This window comes from Mastomys coucha, unplaced genomic scaffold (assembly GCF_008632895.1).
Source record: "Mastomys coucha isolate ucsf_1 unplaced genomic scaffold, UCSF_Mcou_1 pScaffold18, whole genome shotgun sequence".
In the NCBI taxonomy this organism is placed as follows: Eukaryota; Metazoa; Chordata; class Mammalia; order Rodentia; family Muridae; genus Mastomys; species Mastomys coucha.
The window spans coordinates 100,016,101-100,043,954 of record NW_022196900.1 but is presented as its reverse complement, the minus strand read 5'-3'; the positions used below and the strand labels follow the sequence as shown (position 1 = coordinate 100,043,954).

General features: G+C 46.3%; 1 protein-coding gene across 6 annotated transcripts; it reads right to left on the bottom strand.

Annotated features, from left to right (window-relative positions):
* Positions 1-15,004: 15,004 nt before the first annotated feature.
* On the bottom strand, positions 15,005-20,986 carry LOC116096988 (preferentially expressed antigen in melanoma-like protein 1). 6 transcript variants are annotated; one of them, XM_031379383.1, is made up of 5 exons: positions 20,735-20,986; positions 20,464-20,627; positions 18,335-18,654; positions 17,462-18,028; positions 15,005-16,691 (listed from the first exon to the last, which is right to left on the bottom strand). In XM_031379383.1, the coding sequence occupies exons 3-5, from the start codon at positions 18,625-18,627 to the stop codon at positions 16,175-16,177; spliced, it is 1,377 nt and encodes a 458-aa protein (XP_031235243.1). In that variant the 5' UTR covers positions 18,628-18,654; positions 20,464-20,627; positions 20,735-20,986; the 3' UTR covers positions 15,005-16,174. The 6 variants fall into 6 exon arrangements, with proteins under 6 accessions (XP_031235243.1, XP_031235244.1, XP_031235246.1 ...); XM_031379384.1 differs by having other exon boundaries at positions 20,477-20,627; XM_031379386.1 differs by lacking the exon at positions 20,464-20,627 and adding an exon at positions 20,315-20,427 and having other exon boundaries at positions 20,649-20,794.
* Between the last annotated feature and the right edge of the window lie 6,868 nt (positions 20,987-27,854).

Genomic DNA, 27,854 nt, shown 5'->3' with positions numbered 1-27,854 from the left:
ATTTGTGGGCTAGCTTGGGCTACATAATGAATTTCAAACCAACCTAGGCTACATACAGCAAGGCCCTGACTCAAAGCAGAAGTTGTCCTCTGACATCTACAAGTATGCCATGGCACAGGTGTGCCCACATACATACACACACACCATGAAATAAATGTAAGAGAGAGAATATGGAAGGGAAGTAAATCTATGAAATTGTGGAATAATCCCAAAAAACGGTCCATTGCCCTTCATCTTAGTCTCAATCCAATCTCTTTCCTTCATAAAAAGCTGGTCAGTTTGGACACACCCAAACTTTCAAAAATTATTATTGTCTGGCCCTCTCAAGAAAGCCTGACTCCCTATCTTCCCAGCCTCTTGACCAGCATTCCAGCCTTCCTGGACCCTGGCAACCGCACCCCAGTTCAGCAGGAAATAGAAGAGACTATGCACCCCTCTCCCCTTTCATCAACAAGTATCTGGGTGGAAACTCAAACATTCAGTCTGCTGACAGCTTGTGTTTAGAAGCTGAGGCGGCTAATGGGTGGATAGCATTGTAAGCTTTCAAAAGACCAGAGAAAAAGACCTGGAAGTCTGAGAGCCTGTTCCTGCTAGATTGGGAACCGGTCTTTATTGTCCAGATCTGGTAGTCACCCACCTCCATTGGGAACACCCCATCTCACCTAAGCTAAGACATATCAACTAGGAGCATAGACCCAAGATGGCAAAGAAAACTAGCTCCTGTTCCTTTTCATACACAGATTGAAGAATGGTTTGGGCTCTCAACAAACCTTTGATTCATCACACATGTTTTCTGTTTGTTAATTTGTAGGTTTTATTTTATTTTATTATGTAGAAATCACTGTGTAGGCCAAGCTGCTCTCTCCAGTCTTGAAGATGTGCCTGATGGGATTTGAAGAGTTTTTGTTAAGACAAGGGTTTTGGGCAGAGGCGGGTGAATTTCTGAGTTTGAGGCCAGCCTGGTCTACAGAGTGAGTCCAGGGCAGCCAGGGCTACACAGAGAAACCCTGTCTCTAAAATCCAAAAAAAAAAAAAAAAAAAGACAAGGGTTTTGTTTTGATTTTTTATCTTACCTAAACTGACCTGGCACTGATTGGCTAAAATTTCCAATCTTCTTGCCTCTGACTCCTGAGTGCTGGAAATCAGGGATATGTCTGTCACCACCCCTGCCCTGCCTCCCAATAACTAAGCTTATACACTAAGTTGCTCAATCATCTTGAATTATGCTTTGGTTCAGTCTGTTTTAGTACCCCTGGATTTTTCGTGAGTGAATGTGTGTGTGTGTGTGTGTGTGTGTGTGTGTGTGTGTGTGTGTGTGTTCATGCTCACACACAAGTGCACATGTGCATGAGTGTGTTTGATTTTGACATTTAGAAAATAGGTCTCCTCCCAAGAAGACCTGAGTGAAGCTGCCTTCACGGTCCAAAACAGTCATTCCCTCTGCCAACGGAGCTGTGGTTGGTGTCATGGCTGGTGGGGGCAGAATTGACAAGCCTATCTTAAAGGCTGGCCATGCCTACCACAAGTACAAGGCAAAGAGGAACTGCTGGCCACGTGTGCGGGGTGTGGCCATGAATCCTGTGGAGCACCCCTTTGGAGGTGGTAACCACCAGCACATTGGCAAACCCTCCACTATCAGAAGAGATGCTCCTGCTGCGCGCAAAGTGGGTCTCATTGCTGCCCACCGGTCTGGACGTCTACGTGGAACCAAAGCTGTACAGGAGAAGGAGAAATAGAGCTCAGGAGCTAATAAAGTATGTCCTTTGGCAAAAAAAAAAAAAAACAAAAGAAAAGAAAAGAAAAGAAAAGAGAAGAGAAAAGTGACTGGAGAGATGGCTCAGCGGGTAAGACCACTGACTGCTCTTCCGAAGGTCCTGAGTTCGGATCCCAGCAACCACATGGTGGCTCACAACCACCTGTAATGAGATCTGATGCCCTCTTCTGGTGCGTCTGAAGACAGCTGCAGTGAATTACACCAGAGCGAACGGGCCGGAGCAAGTGGGGCCGGCAGAGGTCCTGAGTTCAACAGCAGCCACACACATGATGATTCATGGCCATCTGTACAGCTACAGTGTACTCATACACATAAAATAAATAAAATAAATCTTTAAAAAGAAAAGAAAAGAAAAGAGGTCTCCTATAGCTCGGGCTGACTTCTAACAGCATATGTAGCTAAGATGAACTTGAACTCACGGTCCTCTGGCCTCCACCACCTGAACACGGGACAGAAGGCTGGATTATTTTTGTTTTAAGATTTATTTATTTCATGTATGTGAGTATACTGTCACTGTCTTCAGACACACCAGAAAGTGGCATCAGATGCCCATTACAGATGGTTGTGAGTCACCATGTGGTTGCTGGGAATTGAACTCAGGACCTCTAGAAAAGCTGTCAATGCTCTTAATCACTTTGCCATCCCTCCAGCCCTGGAACCACAGTCTTAATTTGTATTGTTGTTTACATGTATATGTGTGTGAGTGTATGCTATGTGGTATACAGGGGTCTACGGAGGTTAGAAGTCAGATGCCCTGTAACTGGAGTTACAGGCGCTGTGAGCTGCCTGATATGGGTCTTCTGAGAGAACAGCAAACATTCTTAAGTGCTGAGGCCTGTCTCCACCCCGGACCTACCCCACGCTACAATTTCTTTAAAAGGGAGGTTATATTTGTTGTTGTCAAGTGAGAAAGGGCTGTTAGATCAGGTTTATCTTGGGAGGGGTGACTTTTTTTAAAGATTTATTTATTTATTTTATGTATGTGAGTACACCATAGCTGTACAGATGGTTATGAGCCTTCATGTGGTTGTTGGGAATTGAATTTTAGGACCTCTGCTCACTTTGATCAACTCCACTTGCTCAGTCCCTGCTGACTCAGGCCCAAAGATTTATTTATTATTATAAGTACACTGTAGCTGTCTTCAGACACACCAGAAGAGGGGGTCAGATCTCATTACGGGTGGTTGTGAGCCACCATGTGGTTGCTGGGATCCGAACTTAGGACCTCTGGAAGAGTAGACCTCTTACCCGCTGAGCCATCTCTCCAGCCCAAGGGGTGGCTTTTTTGCAGGGGGTGGGACTGCATCCATACATACTATACTGAGGATTACAGGCCTGGACTGCCATGTCTGAAGGGATTTGTTTTCTTAAAATACGTATGAAAGTGTGCCTTGTGACTCTGGAGGTCAGAAAAGGGCAGCATGGAGTTGCATGTGATTATAAGCTGTCATGTGGGTACTGGAAATGGAACTTGGGTCCTCTGCAAGAGCAGCAAGTGTTTTTAAACATTGAACCATCTCTACAGCCCTGTATGCAGGTGCTTTTAAAATACAGCCCTCTAGTTAGACGTGGTAGTTCAAAATGCAATCCTAGTACTACAGATGGGGAGGTCAGAAGGTTGTGAGAAGCCAGGGAAGGTGGCTAAAGGGCCCTAAATGGACCGCTTCGTCTGGCCTCAGGGGGAGAGGATGTGCCTAGTCCTGCATTAACTTGATGTGTGTGTGTGGGGGGGGGGGTTGTTAATGTAGGAGGTGACACCCAGAGAGAGCTTTCCCTTCTCAAAAGAGAAGGGGAAGGCAGAATAGGGGGAGGATTTGCGTGAGGAGGTCCTGGGAGGAGAGAAATGGTTGTTATTGGGTTGTAAAGTGAATAAATAAATAAATAAATAAATAAATAGTAGCGTTTCCCTCTACCCCTTGCAAGTTATCCTCTGTCCTCCACATGCATGCTGTGGGCATGAAAATGCCAACACATATATACTGCTTTGCCTCTGAGCAACATTAAAAGGCTTTCTTTGTTATATTAAGTACATACACACACACACACACACACACACACACACATACAAACAGGAGTAAATAAATGTAAAAACACTAAACTGCCATCCAGCTGGAGTCACACTCCTGTGCTTGGATTAGATAGTGCCTTGCTGTGTCCTCAGACTGGTATCAAATTAACAATCCTCCTATCTCAGTCTCTTCAATGCTGCAATGCAGTTAAACATCAGCCTGGCAGATTCTACAGCTTTTGAAAGTAAAGGTAACTGGGCACCAGGAGCTGGCGAGACAGCTCAGCAACTCACGGCCTGTTGGTGCTTCTCGTTCAGGTGATCGGAGTTCGGTTCCCAGCACTCACACTGAGCAGCTCTCAGCCCCACACGTAACTCCAGTCTCAGGGGATCCAACTCTGTCTTCTAGCCTCTGTGGGCACCTTTACTCAAGGGGACAATTTTATTAATACGTTCACCCATGTCACAGATTCTGCTCAGCTGTTCTCAGCCAGTCCCATTAGTTGACTAGAGAGTGCAAGCAGGCTGAATGTATGACCTACCTTTTGCCTTCCTTAGAGGGGGGTGAGAGATGATCAGAGATGATTCCCCTTAAAGGATGGGGCTCAGCATTGTCTCCTGTCTCCCGCTTGAGAGGAGCAGAGATCGGGATCGGGTGGAATAAGGGTGATGTAAAGCTCACAGGCTCAGCATTGTCTCCTGTCTCCCGCTTGAGAGGAGCAGAGATTGGGATAGGGTGGAATAAGGGTGATGAAAAGCTCGCAGGAGAGATTTTGAGTTCACCATGCTGCCTAGGAGGATACCACGGCTTTGGTGTCATTAAAGACTGACTGGAATGGGATCTCCTGAGGTCTCCTCCGATGTCACAAAAGAGACTCTGGCCCTAATGTTATCCTGTGATGAGAGAGAAGGGCTCCTGAATCTTAGCCTGAACTGGTTGTCTTTTCAGAATCCCACTCCAGAATCCTTCTGCCTTAAGATGTATCAGGATGAACATCCTGGCCCTACCCACACTCCTGCAACTGGCAGTGAAAAGCTGAGGAGCCAGGCCTTGGCCGTTTCCATTCTGCAGGACCTGCTAAAGGAGCTCTTTCCACCACTGTTCAGGGACTCCGTCTCTGGCAGTTAAATTAACACACTACAGGAGATGATGGGAGCCTGCCCCCCTCCCCTCCCCTAGTAGTGCTGACTACCCCCACAGGAAGTGGTACCCTTACCAGCTATGCCAGGTGTAGTGTTGTGATGACTACCCAGAGGTTCTTTCTAAGGGAGTAACAACCAAGTACTATGGGAGGGAGGTCCATATTATGAAGGGAAGACACCCCTGGGGTCAAGAAAAATCCAAGATAGGTCAGAGGCTTCTGATGGCACTAGCTTAGAGGACTTCAGAGGCCAATGCTGAGTCATCTGAAAAGGGACAACTGGGTATGGAGAAAAGCTTAGAGCAGATACAGCCTACATGCATTGAGTCTATGCCTGTATCTTCCCTCATGCACTAGAAGCAAGATCAGGATGAGCTCAGGGGGAAAGAAATGGGGGTGAGAGGGCTACAGCTGAGGCTCAGGCAAAGAGCCCATCCTGATGTGCATGACTATACACTGGTCTTGTCCTACTGTCTGATATCTCTTTCTGTTTCACCTGAAGCAGATGGAAACTATGAGTTTTTGGAACACTCACTGTGAAATCTGTAATATATGAACTGTGACAAAGGATGGGTTTTCTCTACACTGGACACAAGGAAGACTGAACTAGCCAAGGTCCATGCCACATCTTGGGTTAACCAGCCTAAGAAGGTGATAGGCAACCTTCAATTACTTCCTGGATCCAGACCAAGGTTGAAAGAAGGAGTGGGCCCAGAAGAGGAAACCTTTGCTCCAACAACACTGTGAGAAGTTGAAGATTTGAAAAATGCCTGTCCAGCCAGGCGGTGGTGGCGCACGCCTTTAATCCCAGCACTTGGTAGACAGAGGCAGGCAGATTTCTGAGTTTGAGGCCAGCCTGATCTACAGAGTTCCAGGACAGTCAGGGCTATATGGAGAAACCCTGTCTCAAAAAACAAAACAAAAAAAGAAAAAAGAAAGAAAAGAAAAGAAAAATGCCTGTCCATTGTATGGTGATTTGAATGAGAACAGCCCTCACAGGCTCGTATTTGAATGCTTGGTGCACAGTTGATGGAACTGTTTGGAAATCTTAGTACTCAGGAGGCAGGGGCAGACAGATCTCTCAGTTTGAGGCCAGCAAGTTCCAGGATGGCCAGGATTACACAACAGAGAAACCCTGTCTCAAAACAAACAAACAAACAAAAAACAAAAGGAAAAGAGGGAGGGAGGAAGGGAGGGAAAGAGTGAAAGAATGGAAGGAAGGAAGGAAGGAAGGAAGGAAGGAAGGAAGGAAGGAAGGAAGGAAGGAGAGGAGGGAGGGAGGGAGGGAGAGAGGGGGGAAAGAGTGAAAGAATAGGAAGGAGAGGACAGAGGGAGGGAGGGAGAGAGGGAGGGAAAGAGTGAAAGAATAGGAAGGAGAGGAGGGAGGGAGGAAGGGAGGAAGGAAGGAGAAAGGAAGGAAGGAAGGAAAGAAGGAAGGAAGGAAGGAAGAAAGGAAGAAAGGAAGGAAGGGGCTGAGTCAAAAGGAAAGAAGAGTAAACACAGGGAATGAATGAGGTTTGCAAAAAGCATTAGATGCCATCTGTTCCCTGAACTAACCAGGTCTCTGTAAGGATGAGCTGAGTGACAATCCATGAATCTGACTAGTCAACCCTAGACCAGTAGTTGATTAGGGAAGCTGACTCCACAGGTCCTTTATAGTCTCAAGGGAGTCAATGAAAGCAGCTACAGTTCGGGGTCACAATCATTCCCTTTAGGTCCAAGTACCCTGCCATCTGGCCCACATGCAGTTACTCGGTGCCCTCCAGGGAACATTACTACCCAGTCTGCTCTCAGCCAGCCTCCAGGTAAGACACAAAACATGCCTGAGTTGAGGAATGTTCTTAAAACTATTAAGCCTTTTTTTTTTTTTTTTTTTTTTTTTTTTTTTTTTTTTTTTTTTTGTTTTTTCGAGACAGGGTTTCTCTGTGTAGCCCTGGCTGTCCTGGAGCTCACTCTGTAGACCAGGCTGGCCTCAAACTCCGAAATCTGCCTGCCTCTGCCTCCCAAATGCTGGGATTAAAGGCATGCCCCACCACACCCAGCCTATTAAGCCTTTGTTTTTGGAAAATACAAAAAGAAAAGAAGAAGGAAGAAGAGAGGTGGGGAAGAGGGGAAGGAGGGGGAGAAGCAGCAGAAGCAGAAATCTATGATGACAATACTAACAAAAACAAACAAAACAAACAGTGGGACTGGGTGTGGTTATTCTGGCATGTGGCCTTAGAAGTGAACAGATAGACAGAAGGGTCAGAAGTTTCAGGTCATCCTCAGCAACACAACCACAGCGTGTCCAGCCTGGGCTCTGTGGGACCCTGTCTCAGTAAGAGAAATCCACATAGTCAAAATGCAGGAACAACTGACCACAGGGAGCCTGTCCACAACTAATGCATATATATACACACATACACACACACACACATATACACACACACACACACACACACACATATATACACACACACACACATATATACACATACACACACACATATATACACATACACATACACACACATACATATATTCACATACACACACACACACATATACACATACACACACACACATACACACACATATATACACATACACACACACACGCACACACACACATGCACACACACATACACACACACACACATATATACACATACACACACATACACACGCACGCACACACACACACACACACACACACACACACACACACACATATATGACACAACCTCCACACTTAAGGCTCAAGGAACATGCAGGATTGCAAAAGCCGGAGGAGCAAGATACCTGTGAGGTAATCTCTTCTGTATAGCGGAAAGCTGCATCCTCAACTCTTTTTATTTTTAAGATTTATTTATTTATTACATGTTAAGTATATTGTAGCTGTCTTCAGACACTCCAGAAGAGGGCATCAGATCTCATTACAGGTGGTTGTGAGCCACCATGTGGTTGCTGGGATTTCAACTCAGGACCTTCAGAAGAGCAGTTGGTGCTCTTAACCGCTGAGCCATCTCTCCAACCCCATTCTGAACTCTTAAGAACATAATCACCTAAGCATTTTTTTCTCTCCTGGAAAAGCTACTAGTCTCTCATTACATGCATGAAATTCTTTTCTGTTTGAAACATCTCATTGGCTTCTGAACAAATCATCACCTATACATATATTCATGTAGAAAAAACTCTAACTACGTATTTGGGGTGAGAAGTGTGTGGAGGTCAGAGGACGATTTGTGGAATTTGGTTCCCCCCCCATATACCTTGTGGGTTCCAGTAATCATATTTAGGTCTTTGGACTTGGTACCAAGCCCCTTTATCTGCTGAGCCATCTACCTGGCCACCAAATTAAAAATTTGTATTAGTTAGTATAGTATCATGGGGATTATTGTTTAGATTTGGGCATAAGAGGAGAATGAAGTGTTAGCATAGGGAAACTCAAAGCCATGAATGTTCTGGTCTTAGGTAAGCATAGGTTGGTGGTTTTAAGAGTTTCAATATTCATGTGTGTATTTGTGTACATGTTCATGCACACATGCACACTTACACATTCAAACACAATCAATATGACAGATGTAGAAGTCATAGGACAACTTGCCAGAGTCTGTTCTCTCACTTTCACGTTGTAGGTTCCAGGTCACTGGGCTTGGCAGGACATGCCTTTATCCCCTGAGCCATCTCACTGGCCCAAGATGTCACTTTAGACACTCCCATTTTGATTGTGTTAAGTTTCAGACCCCAGCCACACTGTAGACTGAGTGGCTACGTCCATACTCAAGGCCCCCAATGTTCTTGGTTGTCCATCTTTAGGATAATTGTTGATAGTGGCTGTGAAAGAGAAAACATCTGGCCAGGACTGGTTTGGCAAATCTGTAATTACAAGACTTGGGGATCTGAGGTTGAAGAATTAGGAGTTCATACTAAGTTTTGCTATACAGTGGAGGCCAGTCTGAGCTTGAAGTTTTATCTCAAAAAGGTAAGATACAAACCCAGTTAGAACTGAGACTGGTGTTACATGTGTAGTCCTAGAACTCAAGAGGCTGAAGTAGAAGGATCTTGAATGCAAGGCCAGTACCACACTCCCACGCCCTTTCCACAAAAGAAGAAACATCTGTATGGAGCTCACATCTATACATTTTTTATTGTCCCAGTGGAAGGTCACAGAGGAGTGTGATAGCCAGGCTGAGGGACTCACTTAGACAGTGATCTCAAGGGACTGAGATACTGAAAACCCACAACTTCATAAATACCAGTTTATCTAGGTTACAGTTGGAGATGATACAGTGCATGGAGAGGAAGCCATAGAAGCCAGAGTCTGAGGCTCACAGTGTCAGTCAGGAAACAGAGAAAAATGAATACAAGTGCACTACTCACTTTTCTCCTTTTATTGACTCCGGGCCCCAAGCCACGGGATGGTGCCGGCCAGGGTTGGGATGAGTCTCTCCTCCTCAGCTAAACTCTGACAACAGTTTCACAGAATAAACTCCAAATGTGATTTCTGATGATTCTAGGTCTTGTCAAGTTATCAAAGTTGACCATCACAATGGGCAATGGTCCCTCACAGTCTAGGTATCCTGGACTGCCAACCCCTGCCATTCCTCCATTGCTGGCTACCACTGTGAGACTGGTTCTGCCTGTCCATCACTCCACAAATGCCTCTGATGTGTAGAAAGCCATGGTGCTGTTCACATCAGGCCAAAGGAACACACAAGATGGACCAATTGAGCCAAGATCTGTCATGGTGTGCCAACTGTGGGACCCACTGACTCCCTACCTCCTAGAACAGCACTGTCCCTGTTCACAGTGTTTTGTACTCTGCCCCTCACTCTCAACTCCTGTCACTCACTTCCCACCTGTTCAGTCCTGGGCTCAAGTGAGCTTTCATACTTGAGGAATTAGAGGCAGATATAGCTGCTGCCCTGGTAACCGTGGGTGTGAGTACTAGCTCCTTTCTGGGTACCCTTCTCTTTTCTGTTCTTGACCCTTAGCTCAAACACACTTCCTATAGAGGAAATCACAACCTACCCTCTCTACCTCTGGCCCACCCACCAGGCCTTCTAGTATGGTAGCTCTGGAACTCCTCTTTTCAGCTCTCTGCTTCCTGCGTGGTCATCTGAGACCTTGATTCAGGGAGAGTGGAAATAAGATTTGCTTAAAATATGCTGATGCCTCTCTCACTGTTAAATCCACAGTGACTGGCCAACATCAGCTGTCCACTGCTCTCTAATGTAACAGAGGAAGGTTTGCTGAAAGAGCTCTCCACCCTTCCTTACCTGACCAAATGTTGCTTCTGGCCAGAGGGAAAGTAGACCTGATTCATGCAGAGATGCTGGAGACAGCTGAGTTTGGAGAACTGAGAATGAACTTGTTGACATACGTCAACTCAGGAAAGGTCTTTCCAACAGTTTGTGTTCTCATAGACTACTACCATAAACAATTTTTGAAGCTTTCTCATCTGGCCCAGTAAGGTGCAAACCATGCCAGGGCTCCCAGTTGCCAGCACTAATTCAATTGCAGCTCCTGGATACAGTTTGGCTCAAATAATTTCAGGATCCCTATGATGGTATAGACCAGACAGTATCCAAGTCTGCATCTTCCTGCAGTAGAGCTGCAAGAAACTCTTCCTCAGCTTGGCCCACTGCAACAAGTAAGAATGGTATCCATTGAATTCGTGTAACTTGAGGAAAAGGTCTGCTGATATCTTCAAGGGCTGTCTCACCTCTGATCTCGGAAGGTCCTCCAGTCCTGGGGTGAGCAGACATGATCTTCAGTTCCAGCCTATACATACCAAAAGTTGTGGTACATGTTCCAAAACTGCAGCACCCTTAGCTTCCTCCTCCTGTGGGTCCAACAGATGTTAGTGTCAACATTGTTCTCAGCCTTTGCTTTTCGTCTACATCTCAAAGCCATCTGTTCCCTTTGTGCAATGCTGGGGATACTCACACATTTTCATGTGTGGGCTCTCATAACCCTCACTTTAATCTATTCTATTGTTCTTGAACCCAGTCTGGTCCCACTTCTGGTGTGTGTGGGAAGAGGCATGGACAGGCTCTCCTGACTTTGGCTGCATTTATTCTAAGATCTCCTCCTCCTCTTTTTTTTTTGGTTTTTTTTTTGGGACAGGGTTTCTCTGTGTAGCTCTGGCTGTCCTGGAACTCACTCTGTAGACCAGGCTGGCCTCGAACTCAGAAATCAGCCTGCCTCAGCCTCCCAAGTGCTGGGATTAAAGGCGTGTGCCACCACTGCCCGGCCTAAGCTCTCCTCCATATGCAAGAGTCCTCCTTTACCAGGTAGCTCAACAATACCAACAGTTCCACCAAAGTAATGCCATCAGATCCCTTTCTACTTTATACTCCCTGAGCCCAGTTGTCTCTTCCTTGTACTGCCAGTGTCTCTTCTTCCCTACCTGGGTCATATTCACCTGGGCCCAACCCCTGTAACCACAGCCTTCAAGGTCTCCAGGTGAACGGTCTTCATCAGCGCTCCCACAGGGAGGCAGAGAAGGGCCAGGCTGTGACCACTGCCTTGGGGATCTTTGCATGCCTAGCAGTGAAGGCCACCTTGAACAGTGGTAGAAAGAGCTCTGTGGGCAGCTCCTGCAGGGCAGAGATGGCCAGGGCCTCATCCCTCATCAGGCTCTGTCTGCACTACCAGAAGCCAGGAGTATGGCTGTGGCTTAGAAATTCACCTTGATGGATCCTCAAGACGTATCCTGCAAAATTTTCTTGAAAAAAAAAAAAAGTTTTCTACTTTATCACGGCAACCAACTCAGGATAACGAAGGAGACCTCAGTTTACCTCATTCCACTCAGCATCTCTTGGTCTCAAGGCCAAACTCTCCTTAATGATAGTTTGAGGATCCTCTCACAAGTACCCACATTCCTCACTACTGTGTCCAATCCCAACCATTGTTCCTATGAATCCATCCTCCCTGGAAAGGGGTTTCCTGGGACCTTGAGGGCTGAGGCCTATCCTATGCTGGTGAATACACCATGGGAAGCAGCTCTCTTGAGCACTTTTCCTAGCACTCAGGCCTCCCACAGAAGCAAAGGGAACACCCTGCTTCCCACCATCTTCCCACAGGCTCCATTCACCCAGCTGACTCTAGCTAGAGCTTAGGGAATCGTTGAAATCGGCAGCAGCATCTATTGTCTTAAAATCTTCTCAGCCTGGTGTAAAGGTGCTCACCTAAAACCAACATGTTACACTAGGCAGGAAAACTGTAAACTCATACTAGCCTGACACAAAGACAGTTTGGAATGTTAAGCAAAACTAAATAAATTCAGTAATCTGGGAAGTCAGAAAACAGAATCAGATTAGATTCCCTGGAGCTGGAGTTGCATGCAGCTGTGAGTTGCTGTGTAGCACTGGGAGTGGACCTTTGCAAGAGCAAGTGCTCTTTCTTAACCACTGAGCCATCTCTCTACCACCTCCTGCCTGATCCCCACAGCCCTACACCCTCTGCAAAAAAAAAAAAAAAAAAAAAAAAAAAAAAAACCTTTAAAGTAAACTTCTCTAGCTGGATTTGGTGGGGCATGCCTTTAATCCCAGTACCCAGGAGGCAGAGGTGGGTGAATTTCTGTGAGCTGGAGGTCAGCCTTGTCTACATAAAGAATTCCAGGGCTGGAGAGATGGCTCAGCGGGTAAGAGCACTGACTGCTCTTCCTAAGGTCCTGAGTTCAGATCCCAGCAACCACATGGTGGCTCACAACCACCCATAATGAGATCTGATGCCCTCTTCTGGTGTGTCTGAAGTCAGCTACAGTGCATTACGCAGGAGCAAGCGGGGCAGTCCCGAGTTCAATTCCCAGCAACCACATGGTGGCTCACAGCCATCTGCACAGCTACAGTGTACTCATACACATAAAATAAATAAATCTTTAAAAAAAAAAAAAGAATTCCAGGCCAGCTAGGGGTCTTTCTAATTATTTTAATTATTTTAATTAATTAATTATTTTAATTAATTACATTCCCTTGGTCAAGGGGGCTTTTAGCACCAACACAAGAAAAAAGACAAAAAGTTTTGAGGCCAGCTTTGGTTACACATTGAGCTCCTGTCCATCCTGTTTGGGATTAAAACAAGGAAATAAACAGTAAAATGTCTGGTGACATTTAAAGGCAAGGTAGCCCATGCCTTTAATTCTAGCAATCCAGGGACAGTAACAGGGAGATCTCTGTAAGCTGAAAGCCAACCTTGTCTACATAGTGAGTTCCAGGACAGCCAGAGCTACTTAGAACAGTGATTCTCGACCTTTCTACTGCTGCAACCCTTTAACCAACCATAAAATTATTGTCATGTCTACTTCATAACTGTAATTTTACTACTGTCATGAATCCTAATGTAAATATTTTTGGACATAGTGAGTTGCCAAAGGGGTTGCAACCCACAGGTTGAGAGGCCTTGCCTGCCCCACAAAAAAAAAATAAAATAAAATAAAAAATAAAAAAAAAACACAACATAAACCAGAGCACAATTCAAGATCTGTTCACATAAGTAAGCTCATCTATTTCAAGGCAGAAGGGGAGCTGGCACACAAAACAAATACCTACTCATCTGATATGAACCAAGACATGTTGGCACAAGGGCCTTAAACTCAGAGATCTGCCTACCTCTGCCTCCAGAGTGCTATAATCAAAGGGGTGAGCCACTGCACCAGGTTTATGGTTTTTATACCAACACTCAGGAGACAGAGGCAGGCACATGGCAAGTTCCAGACAAGCTGAACAACACTTGTAGAGGACTCTGGACCCCAGCATGAACAGGAGGTGATGCCAGGGCTCCAAGCATTTTCTCTGGCTCCTCTGAAGCTTCCTCTACCTTTTTCCCCCTCACATCTCCCTTTGAGGCCCACCTTCTAAACACAAAGTATCGTGATTGGACATGAGTCTCCACCCAGTTCATCTTTGGAATAGTGATATCACATATCCACACACAAAAGAGAATAAACTGAGATTCAGGTGAAGGGCCAATTATGGATTCCCTCCATCATGAGTTTTATTAGTAAGTGGTGTAGTATTGAATACGCTAGCAAAAGGTTTAATCTGTTCATGATACAGTCAGAAAAAGCAAACCCTGAAAATATCCCTGCAGAGAGAGACCTCTGTCCATGCTGAAATCATAACTATGTTGTAGAGTTAGAAGCTTTTTAATCCTGGTGCTAGTGAACCAGACACAGGCCTCTGAATTCCAGGCCTGCGTGCTCTACACAGTGTGTTCTAGGATAGCCAGGGTTATGTAGAGAAACCCTGGCTTTAAAAGAAAAATCAAAAACAAACAAAAAACCCTTATCCAGAAAACTGTCAGAAATCTCCAGTGGCCATTCAGAAGACTGAGGCATAATTGCTGGAGTCCATTGTCCTTGTAGCAGAGAGGAATACAACCTTGGTTTCCCCCTAGAAAGCAGAGGGCATTTCAGATGGTAACAGCTTGTCCTTCAGATGAAATCATGGAGCCCATGGCCAGAGCACATGAAGCCCTATCAGGTCAGTGGATTGTGTCCAAGCCTTGAAAGCTCCTGAGACTGCCAGCTATGGCAACTTGGAATACTGGAAGGAAGCACGGTGAGGAACTCCCTGGCACCATGGTAGCCACCACCAGGAGCCTTTTTACATTTACCCCAGAGGGGATGCTTCCCAAGTACCACTGAGCCCCAGAGTCTGTTGCCCTTTAACTTTCAAAACAAGTGAATGGTAACTGGAGCAAGACTCAAAGACAGGCTGTAATCTAGGCTCGTCAGGAAGCTGAGGCAGGAGGACTGCAAGTTCAAGGCCTGCCTAGAATAGACTAAGTTCAGAGTCTAGACTGTTCTCAATGGAAAGCTGAAAAGACTCCTGCCTCAAGTAGCTGGAGGAGTTCACCACTGGGTCTGGCTAGCCATGAGATGGCTAGGTGATTCAGAGCACTTGTGCTCTTACAGAGGAGCTGGATTCCATTCCCAGCACCCACAATGGGGGCTCACAACCACCTGTAATGCCAACTCCAGGGAATGGCATCCTCTTCTGGCCTCCCAAGGCACTGCATGCACATGACATGCAATCAAGCAGGTAAAACACTCATGTTTGAAGTGAGTTTGCTTTTCAGAAACAGACAGTCTTTAGATAACATCAGAATTTATTGAACAATAAATCAACATGCTATACCAACTTTGTTGTCTATAATTCACTAAATACTGTAATTTCACTTAAGAGTCATAGCTACTAACAACTCAAGCTTTCTTTCCAATCTTAACCACACATTGCACTACAGAAAATGATAGTAGGCAGCAATACAACTAGGACAAGGTGAAATAATTGGAGATGCCAGACTTGGAGGGACAAGCCTTTAATCCCAGTACTGGGAAGCAGAGGCAGGCCATGGGTCCCTGTGAGCTGAGTCTGGCCTGGTTACATAGCAAGGGCCAGTGGGGGGAGGGGATTAAAGATGCAGGCTGTGGATGTAGCTCAGTGGGTAGAATGCTTGCAAGCAAAAGGCTATAGGTTTGGGCCAGAGTTGGCTCTGCTGGTAAAGGTACAGACATGTCAGTTCAATTCCCAATCCCACATGGTAGGAGTACCAACTCCTACAAGTTGTCTTGACCCCCACACATGCACCATTGTACATGTGAGCCGATACTATATAAATGAAAGCTTTGGGTCCAATCCCCAGAAAAAGCATAAAACCAGGTGTGGTGTTTACACTCGTAATCCTTACAATCAGGAGGCAGGGATGTATCAGAAATTTGCAGTACAATAAGAATCTGGGCATAGGACTACATGTCAGTCACACAGCTCTTCCCACATGTAAGGACAAATCCAATCACTAAATTAAACAAGGAAGGCAGCCCTACGTAAGCACAACTTTAATCCAGGTGGATTTTTGACTGAGGCCAATCTAGCCTAATGAGTTCTACTACTCAGAAGGTGAAAGTAAAAGAACCTAGAGTTCAAATTTGTTCCCAGCAGTCATAGGATTTTAATCATCCAGGTAGGACAGATGGTCCCCTTTTTGACTATAAAATCAGAAAACCACCAGGCTGGAGGAATGCCCCTTTGTACCTACCCAACCAGAACCCACTCCCCTGACTTCTGTCAATGTGTCTCACATTCCCTATGTCTCACTTTTTTGTACTCTAGCATCAACTTTCTCTTCCCACTCATAAGAACAGCAGTCTAAAACCATGTGTTGTGCATACTCTGACCAGACACCTTCCAGTGTCCACAGGAGAGCTTAAATCCGCATCTCAGTAGATAGGTGTCCAACAAGTCCCAACACACTATAGGGATATCACAACACATATTCTCCAGAGCAAAAAGCATAAAACAAGACTTGTTCTTGCTGCCCAGTAGTCCTCTCCACATCTACAAACACAATATGAGGCTGAGAAGTGACCTCTGAGTCCAGACCACTGTGATGACCACAGCTTGGGATAAAGCGTATCTTTGACCGTTGGGATTTCTGCTTGATGACATTATATGCCAGTTCCCTCAGGATAGGCGTGGAGATATAGTTCCCACGGAAATTAAACTTGGTGAGCTGTGTACAGCATTTCAGGGCAGGCAGGACTGCACTGAGTTGGGAGTCCATCATTTGACAGCCCTCCAAATCCAGGGACATCAGAGTAGATGCAGATTTTAGTAACAGAACTCGCAGGGGCTCTGGGCTCAAATGGGTCAGTTTGACCCATTTCAAATTCAGGTGTTTTAGCTGACTTGTGCACTGGAACTCAGATATATGGAACCAGTCTGATTTTGAGAGATTACAATCAATCACTGACAGGGTCTCTAAGGGTGTCTTCAGCCACCTAAAAAAAGAAAAAGAAAAAGAAACAAACTAGAAGACATTCTGGGAATGTGCATCTGGTTCAAGATCTTCCTAATCACAGGATGAAAGTCAGTACCCATGATATTCTACGATAGACTCTGCCCATTCAAATCTGTACTGAGGCCTGTCACCATCACTGTAGGAACAGCTCAATCCAAGACCACAATTCCCTTTCACACCTGAAAAACCAAGCCAGGCATAATGTCACATTTGCCATCTACTCACTCTCTGCTCGAGGTCAAAACCAACACTGGGTATGGCAGTACACACCTGTAACATGATATCACTAGGGACCTCACACAGGAGGATTGTGAGAAGTACAAGCCAATCTTATTCCCAATCTGGACTACATGTGATGACCTCATCTCAAAAGCCAGCCTGTCCTTGATGGGGATTGTGCAAGTGTGCAGGACAGCCCTCTTCAATGCCTTCCTTTTCCTTTTTCCAATTTCCCTTAGACACTTGCTAAGAAAGAACGAAGAACCCATTCTCACTTGACCTCATTACTGAGAAGGCTTCCTAGCATGGTACACCCTTTCCTGGCCATCGACTCCAGCTTGACCCTACTCCTTTGTATTAGTGGCTATGTGACCACCTCTTTCTGAGGCAGCAGACACAAAACAATGCCCTGACACTTTAATGCCTTGGTAATGTCAATCTCCCAGTAGCTGCAGAGAGCTCATGCCCACTAATGTCCGAATGACAAGGCTTCGCTTTATTCTAATGAGAAACCTGACCATAGCTCCTTACCAGAATAGTTCATCCAGATGACCCTCTAGGAAGAAGACAGTATCCAGATGCAGGATCCGGAGGCATTTCAGTTTAAGGAACTGAGAAGTGAACTGGGTGATAACCTGCTGCTTCTCTACCGGGGTCATAGAGAAGGCCTGCCAGAGGTGAGAGAGAATGAGGCAGCGCAGGTTCCTCATGCGGCCCAGGTAAGGGGCAAAGTTAAGCAGGCAGATGGGATTACTGATGCAGTACACACGCAGTTCCTGGATAGAGTCCAGATCCAAAATCTCCAAAAGTTTTCTGTGGTAATAAATGGACATAGCCCAGATCTGCAGCTTGCAACAGCACAGCCTCACCAAGCCATTCTTGTTATCCACCCACTGAACAAGGAAGGACTCTGTGGAGTCTAGTGGGCTTTCCTTGAGGACCAGGTCTAGCAGCACCTTCACCGGCTGCTTCACCTCTGTTCCCGAATGGCCCACCACTGCCAGATTCTCACTGCAGCCAGCAGTCCCAAACACCGACAACCTGTTCCACAGCTTCAAAGGCATAACCCGTAAATCCAGCACTTTTAGCTTGCACCTCCTGTGGGTAAAACAGAAGAGTCTCAGCCCAAGGCATTAACCACGTTCTGGCTCCCATGTTCTTGTCCATGAATCCAGTCCAGTCCCTGTGGGAAGCAGGGGCACTCCTTCAGCCACTGCTGATGCATGCATGAATCCTGCACACTCCACAGCCCTTTCCCAGATAGCTCAGCAATGGTCAAATCCCCTGTAGTTCTCCAAGCTGGAGCCATCAAAAGCCCCCATTCCATCCTATGTCTACCTTCTCACCCCCATTCTACCTGACCCCAACTGTCTCTGCCTTTATTCCCTTCTGGGTATCACTCACCTATGGGGAACTTTCTGAGAAAGCAGGGCATCAAATCCATACAGGATAATCTCCAAAATTCTCCTGAAGGCAGTCTTCCTACTGATCATGGCCCCCAGTGGAAGACAGGGGAAGGGCCAAGCCTGCACCATCGCTTTTATGATCCCAACGGATCTATTTCTACAGGCCTTTCTGAACAGTGATGGGAAGAAAAGTGAGGGTATATCATCCAGAGCAGAGATAGCCAAGTCCTGGTTCTTCAGGAGGCTGTCTTCTGCCAGCTCCTGGAGTGTGGGCGGGGTCTTGCAGCTCATCCTGACGGATCTTCAGGAAGTGGATTCCTGGAGCAACATTTAGAAAAAAATGTAAGTGCTGAGACTCTCCTCACCCATGACAGGAGCTAGGTCAGGGCCACAGTCACTGTGGCAGAGACCTCAGTTTAGTTCCTTCCACTCAGTGCTACACTGACCACAACACATCCCACTCCCTGTTGGCCCTAGGACTATGGTCTCACACATCCATAGCCATTGTACTTCTTATTACCGTCCATTTCTGATTTAGGCAATAGATTCTACTCCCAGCAGGAACTGAGTCCTGTGCATTCCAGAAGTTAAACTCCAGCTCCCTGAAGGAAATGTGTCATGTATGGCAGCAGAGGTGGGGATGGCAGATACCACCCCAGCACTCAGGAGGCAGAGATATACATTCAGTTGGGGGTTAGCTTTGGGGGCATGGGGTCGGGGGAATAGCATTAACTATTAGAAGGAAATATATGAGTAGATGTTTATTTTGTTGCACTTAGCACTGAACCTGAGTATCATACATGTTAGGGCATTTTTATTAGTGAGCTACTATCATTAAAGTTCAAACTAAACATTTTATCATTTATTTGTTATGTTTTGTTTGATGTTTTGGGTTTTTGTTTGTTTATTTTGAGACATGGTTTCCCTACCTGACCTGAAACTCTATAGTCCACTAGGCTGGCTTTGAACTCAAGAGATCCTCCTATCTCTGCTTCCCAAGCGTTGGGATTTAAAGTATTCACTATCACACCTGACTAAAAACTTTAAATGCCAAGGGTTGAATTTCTGTAGAAGAAAGGTTTCTTGTAAGTCTAGAGTGGTGACTCTTACCATCAAAACACTCAGACCTAAGGTAAAGAGATCTACATAAGTTCCAGGCTGCCCCGTGTGTTGGCACAGGACAGCCAGGGCGGTTATACACAGAAACCCTGCCTCAAAATAAATAAATAAATAAATAAATAAATAAATAAACAAAACCAACCCCCACCCACCTTCCCAAAAGGCTTTTGGCACTATGCCCACTCTTAAAAGTCTGCCTACCACTCCTCATTAAAGCCCATCTAACCTGGGCTTGCCTAGTAAATTGAGAAAATATGAATATCTACTCATCTCAGACAGTACTCCGGCTCCCTGAAGGAAACATGTCATATATGGCAGCGGGGGTGGGGATGGCAGATACCACCCCAGCACTCAGGAGGCAGAGATATACATTCAGTTGGGGATGTGACTCTACCCAAGTCTGGCTTACTATAGACCAGGCTGGCCTTTTTGCCTCTTGAGTGCCGGGGCCACCATCACCACCACCTGGCTAGCATAGTGATTCTCAACCTTCCTAATGCTGTGACCCTTCCAATGTCGTGAATCTAAATGCTGGATGTGACCCACCCATCTAGCGCCTTGAGACCACGAACTGCCAAGCAGAATTACACACACCTAGGAGGGGCCAGATGCCCAGAAGACGGCCTAAGGGCCCAGCTTACCCCCATCCTCTCTGAAGGGCCTATCTGGAGGAGAACTTCGAATTAAAACCGTGGTTAGTCTGAGGGAACAAAGTTCAAAGGAAGCACTCCCTGACTGGGGAAGCAACCTGGCTGATGGAATGCAGAGATAAACAAGGTGCGCTAGCTCACACTCCTAATTCTAGCAACTGGGAAGCCCGAGCTGGGAAGATCCTAAAGTCAAGTTATTCTTCAGTTACATGGGCTCGATGACTCAGCACTTCATCCTCGCATGCAGGAAGTGTTTGAGGCCCGAGTCCCGCGACGACGCCCTGCTTTCCTGGCCAGCCCCAGGGCTGCAGACGAAGGCCTACTTCAAACACAAACAGTGAGAAAGAACCGGCCCTACCCCGTCCTCGCACCCGTTAGTCAAGCCTCCACGAGGTCTCTCGACGGGCTCTGTCTCTTTTGGCGCCCAGTAGGCTGCTTATTTTGTTGTTTCCACTTAGGGCTGAGGTGATCCTCCGGCCTCGGCCTCACGGAGTAGGTGACACCATCTTCCGCAGCTGCTAACTAAGGAACAAAGTGGCTTACCAGAGATGGACAGAAGAAAGAAGTCTCCGCGCCAAAGCGGCGGGGCCCTCCGGTGCCTCTGCCTCCCTGGCTGGCCTCAAACTCACAGAGAGCTGACAGGACGCCGCCGCTCTTGTGGCCTCCGCCGCTCTCGTGGCCTCCGAAGCTTTTACACAACGTTCGGCTCCCACGCCGCTTAAATAAGCCCGGACCCCGCCCCCCCCACAAGCCGCCACTTGATTGGATGTTCCAGGCTCCGCCCACTTCCGCAGGAATTTTTTTTTCCCTTCTCCAACGTTTTTTTTCTGTTTTTGTTTTGTTTTGTTTTGTTTTAAATCTAGAGTCAAATATGGAGGGAAACTAACACCGGCAGCCAAGAGGCTGAGGCAGGTGCCGCTCTGACTTTAGGCCCAGCCTTAGCTAACTAAATATCGATTTCCAGGCTCCAGCTAAGACTACTGGATGAGACCATGTCTTAAAAAAAAAAAAAAAAAAAGGCAGGGGGATTACGGGGTGGTTGTGGCGTTCATCTTTAATTCCAGCAGTCAGCAGACAGAGGCAGGAGGATCCCTAACTTTCGGCCCAGCATTGTCTAACTAAATATCGACTTCCAGGCCCTAGCCAAGACTACTGGATGAAACGTTGCCAAAACACACACACAGGGAGGGGCTGTGGTACTGAATACCTTAAATTCCAGCACTTGAGAGGCAGAGGCAGGCAGATTTTTCTGAGTTCAAGGCCAGCCTGTTCTCCATTGTGAGTTCCAGGACAGCCAGGGCTACACAGAGAAACCCTGTCTCGAAAACCAAGACAGAGAGAGGTGGGGGAAGGGGAGGAGGAGAGGGAGAGGAGGAGGAGGAGAAGAAGAAGAAGAAGAAGAAGAAGAAGAAAGAAGAAGAAGAAGAACTGGTGAGATGGCTCAGTGGTTAAGAGCACTGACTCCTCTTCCTAAGGTCCTGAGTTCAAATCCCAGCAACCACATGGTGGCTCACAACCATCCATAATAAGATCTGATGCCCTCTTCTGGTGTGTCTGAAAACAGCTACAGTGTACTTATTTATAATAATAAATAAATCTTTGAAAAAAATAATTTAAAAAAAAAAAGAAAAAAGAAAAGATAGGGCTGGGGCTGGTGAGATGGCTCAGCGGTTAAGAGCAGTGACTGGCCGGGCAGTGGTGGCGCACGCCTTTAGTCCCAGCACTTGGGAGGCAGAGGCAGGTAGATTTCTGAGTTCGAGGCCAGCCTGGTCTGCAGAGTGAGTTCCAGGACAGCCAGGACTACACAGAGAAACCCTGTCTCAAAAAAAAAAAAAAAGAGAGAGAGAGAGAGAGAATAGTGACTGCTCTTCCGAAGGTCTTGAGTTCAAATTCCAGCAACCACATAGTGGCTCACAACCATCTGTAATGAGATCTGATGCCCTCTTCTGGTGTGTCTGAAGACAGCTACAGTGTATTACATATAATAATAAATAAATCTTTGGGCCAGAGCAAGCAGAGGTCCTGAGTTCAATACTTAAAAAAAGAAAAGAAGGGGGCTGGAGAGATGGCTCAGCAGCTAAGAGCCCTGACTGTGCTTCCAGAAGTCCTGAGTTCAATTCCCAGCAACCACATGGTGGATAGGATCTGATGCCCTCTTCTGGTGTGTCTGAAGATAGTGACAGGGTACTCATATACATAAAGTAAATAAACCTTTAAAAAAAAGAAAGAAAAGAAGAGAAAGGAAAAGAGAAGGGAAGGAAAGATGGGGCTGTGGTGATGCACTCTGGAGGCAGAGGCAGGAAGGTAAGGGTGAGTTCAAGGCAGTCCAGGTCTCTCTACAGCAAGCCGCAGGACAGTATAAAGACACACACACACACACACACACACACACACACACACACAATGTTTGAATCTGATCTGTGTTCTCCCTACAGGGGAAGAATTAAGATGAGGTTGAAGTCAAGGCTCAGTCATGGACTCACTCCAGAAACAGATTTTTCAATATGTTCTTGGGAAGAAAGATAGCAAAGGGTTAGTCTACTTCACAGAAAAATAAAAAGTAGTCGGGCATAGTGGCAGGGACCACTCTGCCAAATAGAGGGAAATCTGGAGTTCCAGGACAGGCCAAGCTACAATAGAAACAGTCCAGCCTTGGCTACATGAGACCTAGTCTCAAAAAACAACTGATACATAGCATTATTCTTGCAGGATTCTTTAAGACAGCTGAAGATTTAAGATAATAAGGATAAAAACCAGATTCTCTGCAAAAAACATTAGCAACTCACATAACCAGTGTCACAAGCCCAGCGTGGGGTTTTTCTCTTTTGTTTTGTCTTCCTGAAACAAGGCTTTGGTATATGTAACCCAAGTTGGTCTAGAACATGTAGACTAGGCTAGCCCATAGAGGTGATCCTATTGTTCCAGCCTGTCCAGTGTTGGCTCCCAGAACAAAACATCACAGCTGGCCAAGCCACAGTTTAGGAGACACGCATCACCATGCCTAGCTTTGAGATGCTGGGTGTCAAACTCAGGGCTTCCCACATGCTGGGTGAGTACTCTACCAATTGAAGTATACCCCCAGCCTCAGGATGTGGGGCTTCATGGAGGGACGGAGATGTGAGGCAAAAATTTGCACAAAGATATGAGATGCCTTAGTGGTTGTGAAAGGGCAGCTTAAACCCAACTTGATCCTTGCAGGCAGATAGATAATGCCTTGCTTTCTCCAGAAGGTGGGGGGTGCTTCAAATGAGATCAGCTCAATTACAGGCTTGGGAGTCCAGAGGAGAGGACAGAGAGCAAGTCACCAGGGCTAGACAGAGAACATCCCTGAGGACCAGACCTAGGGGTTCAGGTGTGTGTTTGTTCGGTTTGGTTTTTTGAGACACTAAGCTAACAGCCTTGGCTGTACTGGAACTAGCTTTGTAGATCAGACTGGCCTCAAACTCATGGAGATCCCTCTGCCTCTGCCTCTGCCTCTGCCTCTGCCCCTGTCCCTGCCCCTGCCTCTGCCTCCCTGGGAATTAAAGGCATGCTGGCAATAAAGGTGTGAGCCACCATACCTGGCAAGCAACAGGGTCAGACATGGTGGTATTCACTTTTTGTTTTGTTTTTATTTTGTGTGTGTGTGTGTGTGTGTGTGTGTGTCCAAGTCTTAAAGTCACTAAGGGTACAAGCTGTACCTCCTCAATATGATAGAGTCAGGCAGCAGGGCCTGTGTCCCTACACCTGTCCTGTGGTGTTGATCTGTGTGTACCTTCACATTAAGAGCTCTTCCTAGGCAACCCAGAGCCCAAGTCAATACCCTCAGACCTGGGGCCTGTTAGAGCTTCACCTCACAGGGTAGTGGTGGTACAACCTTTAATCAAAGTGCTCAGGAGACAATGGTAGGCGTATCTCTGAGTTCGAGATTAGCCTGATCTACAGATCTAGTAATCTACAGATCTGACAATTCAGGAACCAGGACGAACATACTTGGGGGAAAATATAAAAAGCCAACTCAGGAAAGTGTTTGGGGCTGAGGTGTAGCTGAGAGGTAGAGAACTTGTTTTGAATACCCCAGTGTGCAACTGGGGATGTGGCTTAGTGGTGGAGACCTTAGGTGGGATCCCAGAACTACAAAGGAAAAAATTATCTATAAAGTTTCTTTTTTAAATTATTACCTTGAGGCAGAGGAATTGTTGTGAGTTCAAGGCCAGCCTGGTCTACACACTTGGTCCCAAGACAGCCAGGGCTATATAGTAAGACCCTCTTTCAAAAAGGACGGGAGGGGAGGTTCTAAGAGCACTTGGCTATTCTTCCAGAGGAACCAAGTTCAATCCCCAGCACCCATAGAGCAGCTAATAATCATAATCATATGTAATGCCAGTTCCAAGCTGGTTTTTGGTCTCTGTGGACACACAGACAAAAACATCTGTACACAGAAAAGTAAATAAAAATTTAGAAATAAGAATATGTTATTTTATACATATGTTTCACTTGCATGTATGTATGTGTATCCCATGCTTGCCCGGTGTCCTTGGAGGTCAGAAGAATGTGTCAGGTGCCCTGGAACTGGATTTAGGAATGATTGTGGGTACTGGGACTCAAACCTATGTCCTGTGCAAGAACAAGTGTTTTCAACCAATGAGCCAGCTCTGCAGACCCCTCCTCACCCCGATTTCTGAAGCAGGCTTTCATGTAGACTCATGAGGGGCCTAAGAACTAGACATATAGACCACGCTAGCCTTGAGAGCCTAGAAATCTGCCTGCCTCTGCCTCTTCCTCCCGCCTGCTGGGATTAAAGCCCTGAGCCACCAAGTCCCCAGCCCTGTCTTTGCTTGAGGCTGGGTCTCCTGCAGTGCTGATGATCTGTAATTCACTAAGTGTGTGCAAGAATCCATCTGCCTCCCCTTCCTGAGGGTGAAAGGTAAAAGACTGAGCTATTCACCACCCAGCCAACACAATTCAAAGCTTAGTGTAAAAATGTGTTCTTAGGTGTGCTGGGTGGCACCTGTCTTTCATCACAATACTTGAGAGGCAGATCTCTGTGAGTTCTAGGCCAGCTAAGGCTAAACAGTGAGACCCTGCCCTTAAAACAAACCAACAAACAAACAAACAAATGTGGTTTTTAAATTCTTTTTTTCGTATGTTTATTTTTATCTTATGTTTATGGTGTTTTGCCTATAAGCAATCCCTATGGAGGCCATATTCCCTGGAGCTGTAGTTACAGGGGTTTGTGAGCCCCTGCCACATAAGTGCTGGGAACTGAACCCAGATCCTCTGCAAGAGGAACAAGTGCTATTAGTCACTTAGTCATATCTCCAGTTTAAAATTTTATTTTTCTTCGTGTGTGTGTGTGTGTGCATGTGTGTGTGTATGTGTGCACATGTGTGTGTGTGTATGTGTGTTCATGTGTGTGTGTGTGTGTGTAGTTTATCTGTTTTGAGCCAGGGTCTCACTACTTAGCTCTGGCTGTCCTGGAACTCACTCTATAGACCAGACTGACTTCAATCTCACAGAGATATGCCTGCTTCTGCCTCTGAGTGCTGGGATTAAAGGTGTGCACCACAAGGCTCAGCTAAAAATTTCTTTTGTTGAGGCGGTGATGGTGGTGTGCGTGTGTGTGTGTGTGTGTGTGTGTGTGTGTGTGTGTGTGTGTGTGTCTGTATGTCTGTGTGTGTTTTCTTTTTAGCTTTTGGAAACAGAGTGTCATATAGACCAGGCTGACCTAGAATAATCCATATTTAGCCAAGAATGGCTTGAACGCCTGGTTCTCCTTGCCTTTTTCCTCCTGAGGTGGGTACTGCAGACCACTTCCACCAAGCCTGGACTGTACGGTGCTGGGATCCGACCTAAGATCATACATGGAAAAAAAGCACTATACCAATTGAGCTCCATTCCCAGCCCCTGGCTTTAACTTTCCAGTTTTTTTCTTTCCATCTTTTTAGACAGGCTTTCACTATGTAGTCCTGGCAGATCTAGTAGAGCAGGCTGACGGAGACCCACTTCCCTTTGTCTCTCAAGTGCTGAGTCTATAGATCTGTGCAACCACACTTAGGTAAAACTCCTTTGCCTGCATATATGTGTGTGTACCAGGAAAGGCCAGGAGAGGCCAGCCATAGGATCCCTTAGAACTGAGTTACAGACACTTGTGCATCACCACATGGGTGCTGGGAGTCGAACCCAGGTCCTCCAGAAGAAGAGCAAGTACTCTTAACCACTGAGCCATCTCTCCAGCCCCCTGGTGAGAGTTTCTTGGGAGGAAAGGAATTTGTTGTTGTCGTTCATTTATCTATTTATTTATTTTGGTGTTTGCCATAGGCAAGACTTCATCTCAAAAAAAAACCAAATAATTGGAAAATAAAGCCACAGTTTTCCTCATCTCTCCTCTTTCAGCTCGAGAAAGCTTCCCCTGCCTCACATGCATCAGCATCTCCGACTCAGAAATGCCCTTCCCATATGCTCTGCACGTAGGAACTTATCTCTGCTCTCCCTGAATTGAGGTCTTAGAAGACCGAAGGAACACAGAGCTCTCGTGCTAGAAGACTGGTAGGTGGGCCAGAGCTCCACAGGGTGGGTTGTGATTTCCTCCATAGGACGTGTGTCTGAGCCGAAGAGTGGGAACAGGAAAGAAAAGGGGGTACAGAAGAAAGGGAGAGCTCACACCTACACTGTGCTCCGTGGTTGTTTGAATAGGCACTGGCCAGGCTAGTTCTCTGAGGGTGAGCTCACGAGAAATGAATGACACTGAGCTCGGTGAGGGACAGTCTGGAAGCATTATGAATTAGGGACAAAGGCTGAAGTGAGGCAGAGGTTAGTGGTGGTGGCAGTCCCCCAAGCCACAGGGTGATGTGGTCACTTGTCAGCGTCAATGGTCATGGAATGGGTCGTGAATAAGCACCTGGTTTCACCTAGTCTCTAATTCCTGCACATTTCCTGATGGCACATTTGAGGCAATCAGTTCCTTGAATCATCCAGGACCTGTTGAGGATGAACTGGGTAGAGATTCTGGAGTATGGTCAGTCATCCCCCCGGGATTGGAAGCCAGTAGTTGAGAAGGGAAGACGTGCAGATGGAGAAGGGGGTTCAGTGATTGAGAGCACTGGCTCTCCTTCCAGAGGACCCAGGTTTGATTGCTGTGACTCCAGTTCCGGGCGATGCCACTCTCTCTTTATATCTAAAGAAATGAACAGGAGGCAAGGGTCTCTTCAAGTTTTCTAGGCTAGCTTACCCTGTATGTAGCCCAAGAAGCATGCAGCCATCTTTCCCCAGACTCCCAACTTGCTAGCAGGCTTATATAGTTAAGCCTGCACCACCTAGCCTGCTGATCTGACTGACTTATATGTCAATGGAACTTTTATGTTCCTGTAGTAATTGTCGTCTCAGGGGCCTGTTGCCTCTGGATGCAAACCTAGGCCCAGTCCTAGGAGCTTCTGGCCTCATACAATCTTAACTAGGCCTAGAATGTTCTTGGCCTCCAAGACTTAGTGCTGAATGAGCTAGCTCACTCTTGTTCTTTCTGAGTTCTGGCTGGCTGGTTCAACTCAGCTGTTCTGGCTCAAACTCCCTCTCCAAGCTGACTGATTCAAATCTAACTCAACTCTACATTTACCTCCAACGAAGTCAAGATTTAAAAAAAGAAAGAAAAAAGAAAGAAGGAAAGGAAAGGAAAAATCTAGGCTGTAGGCTTCGCTCGCCACCTGCTGGACGCTCAGAGCACAGGGCCTGAGTTTTTTACTGGCGTCATTATTTTTCCATGGTAGCTTTTGG

Coding starts and splice junctions, on each gene's coding strand:
- LOC116096988 (XM_031379383.1), bottom strand. CDS start 18,627: ATGAGCTGCAAGACCCCGCCCACACTCCAGGAGCTGGCAGAAGACAGC. Junction 18,029..18,334: donor TCTCAGAAAGTTCCCCATAG/GTGAGTGATACC, acceptor TTTTACCCACAG/GAGGTGCAAGCTAAAAGTGC. Junction 16,692..17,461: donor CATCTGGATGAACTATTCTG/GTAAGGAGCTAT, acceptor TTCTTTTTTTAG/GTGGCTGAAGACACCCTTAG.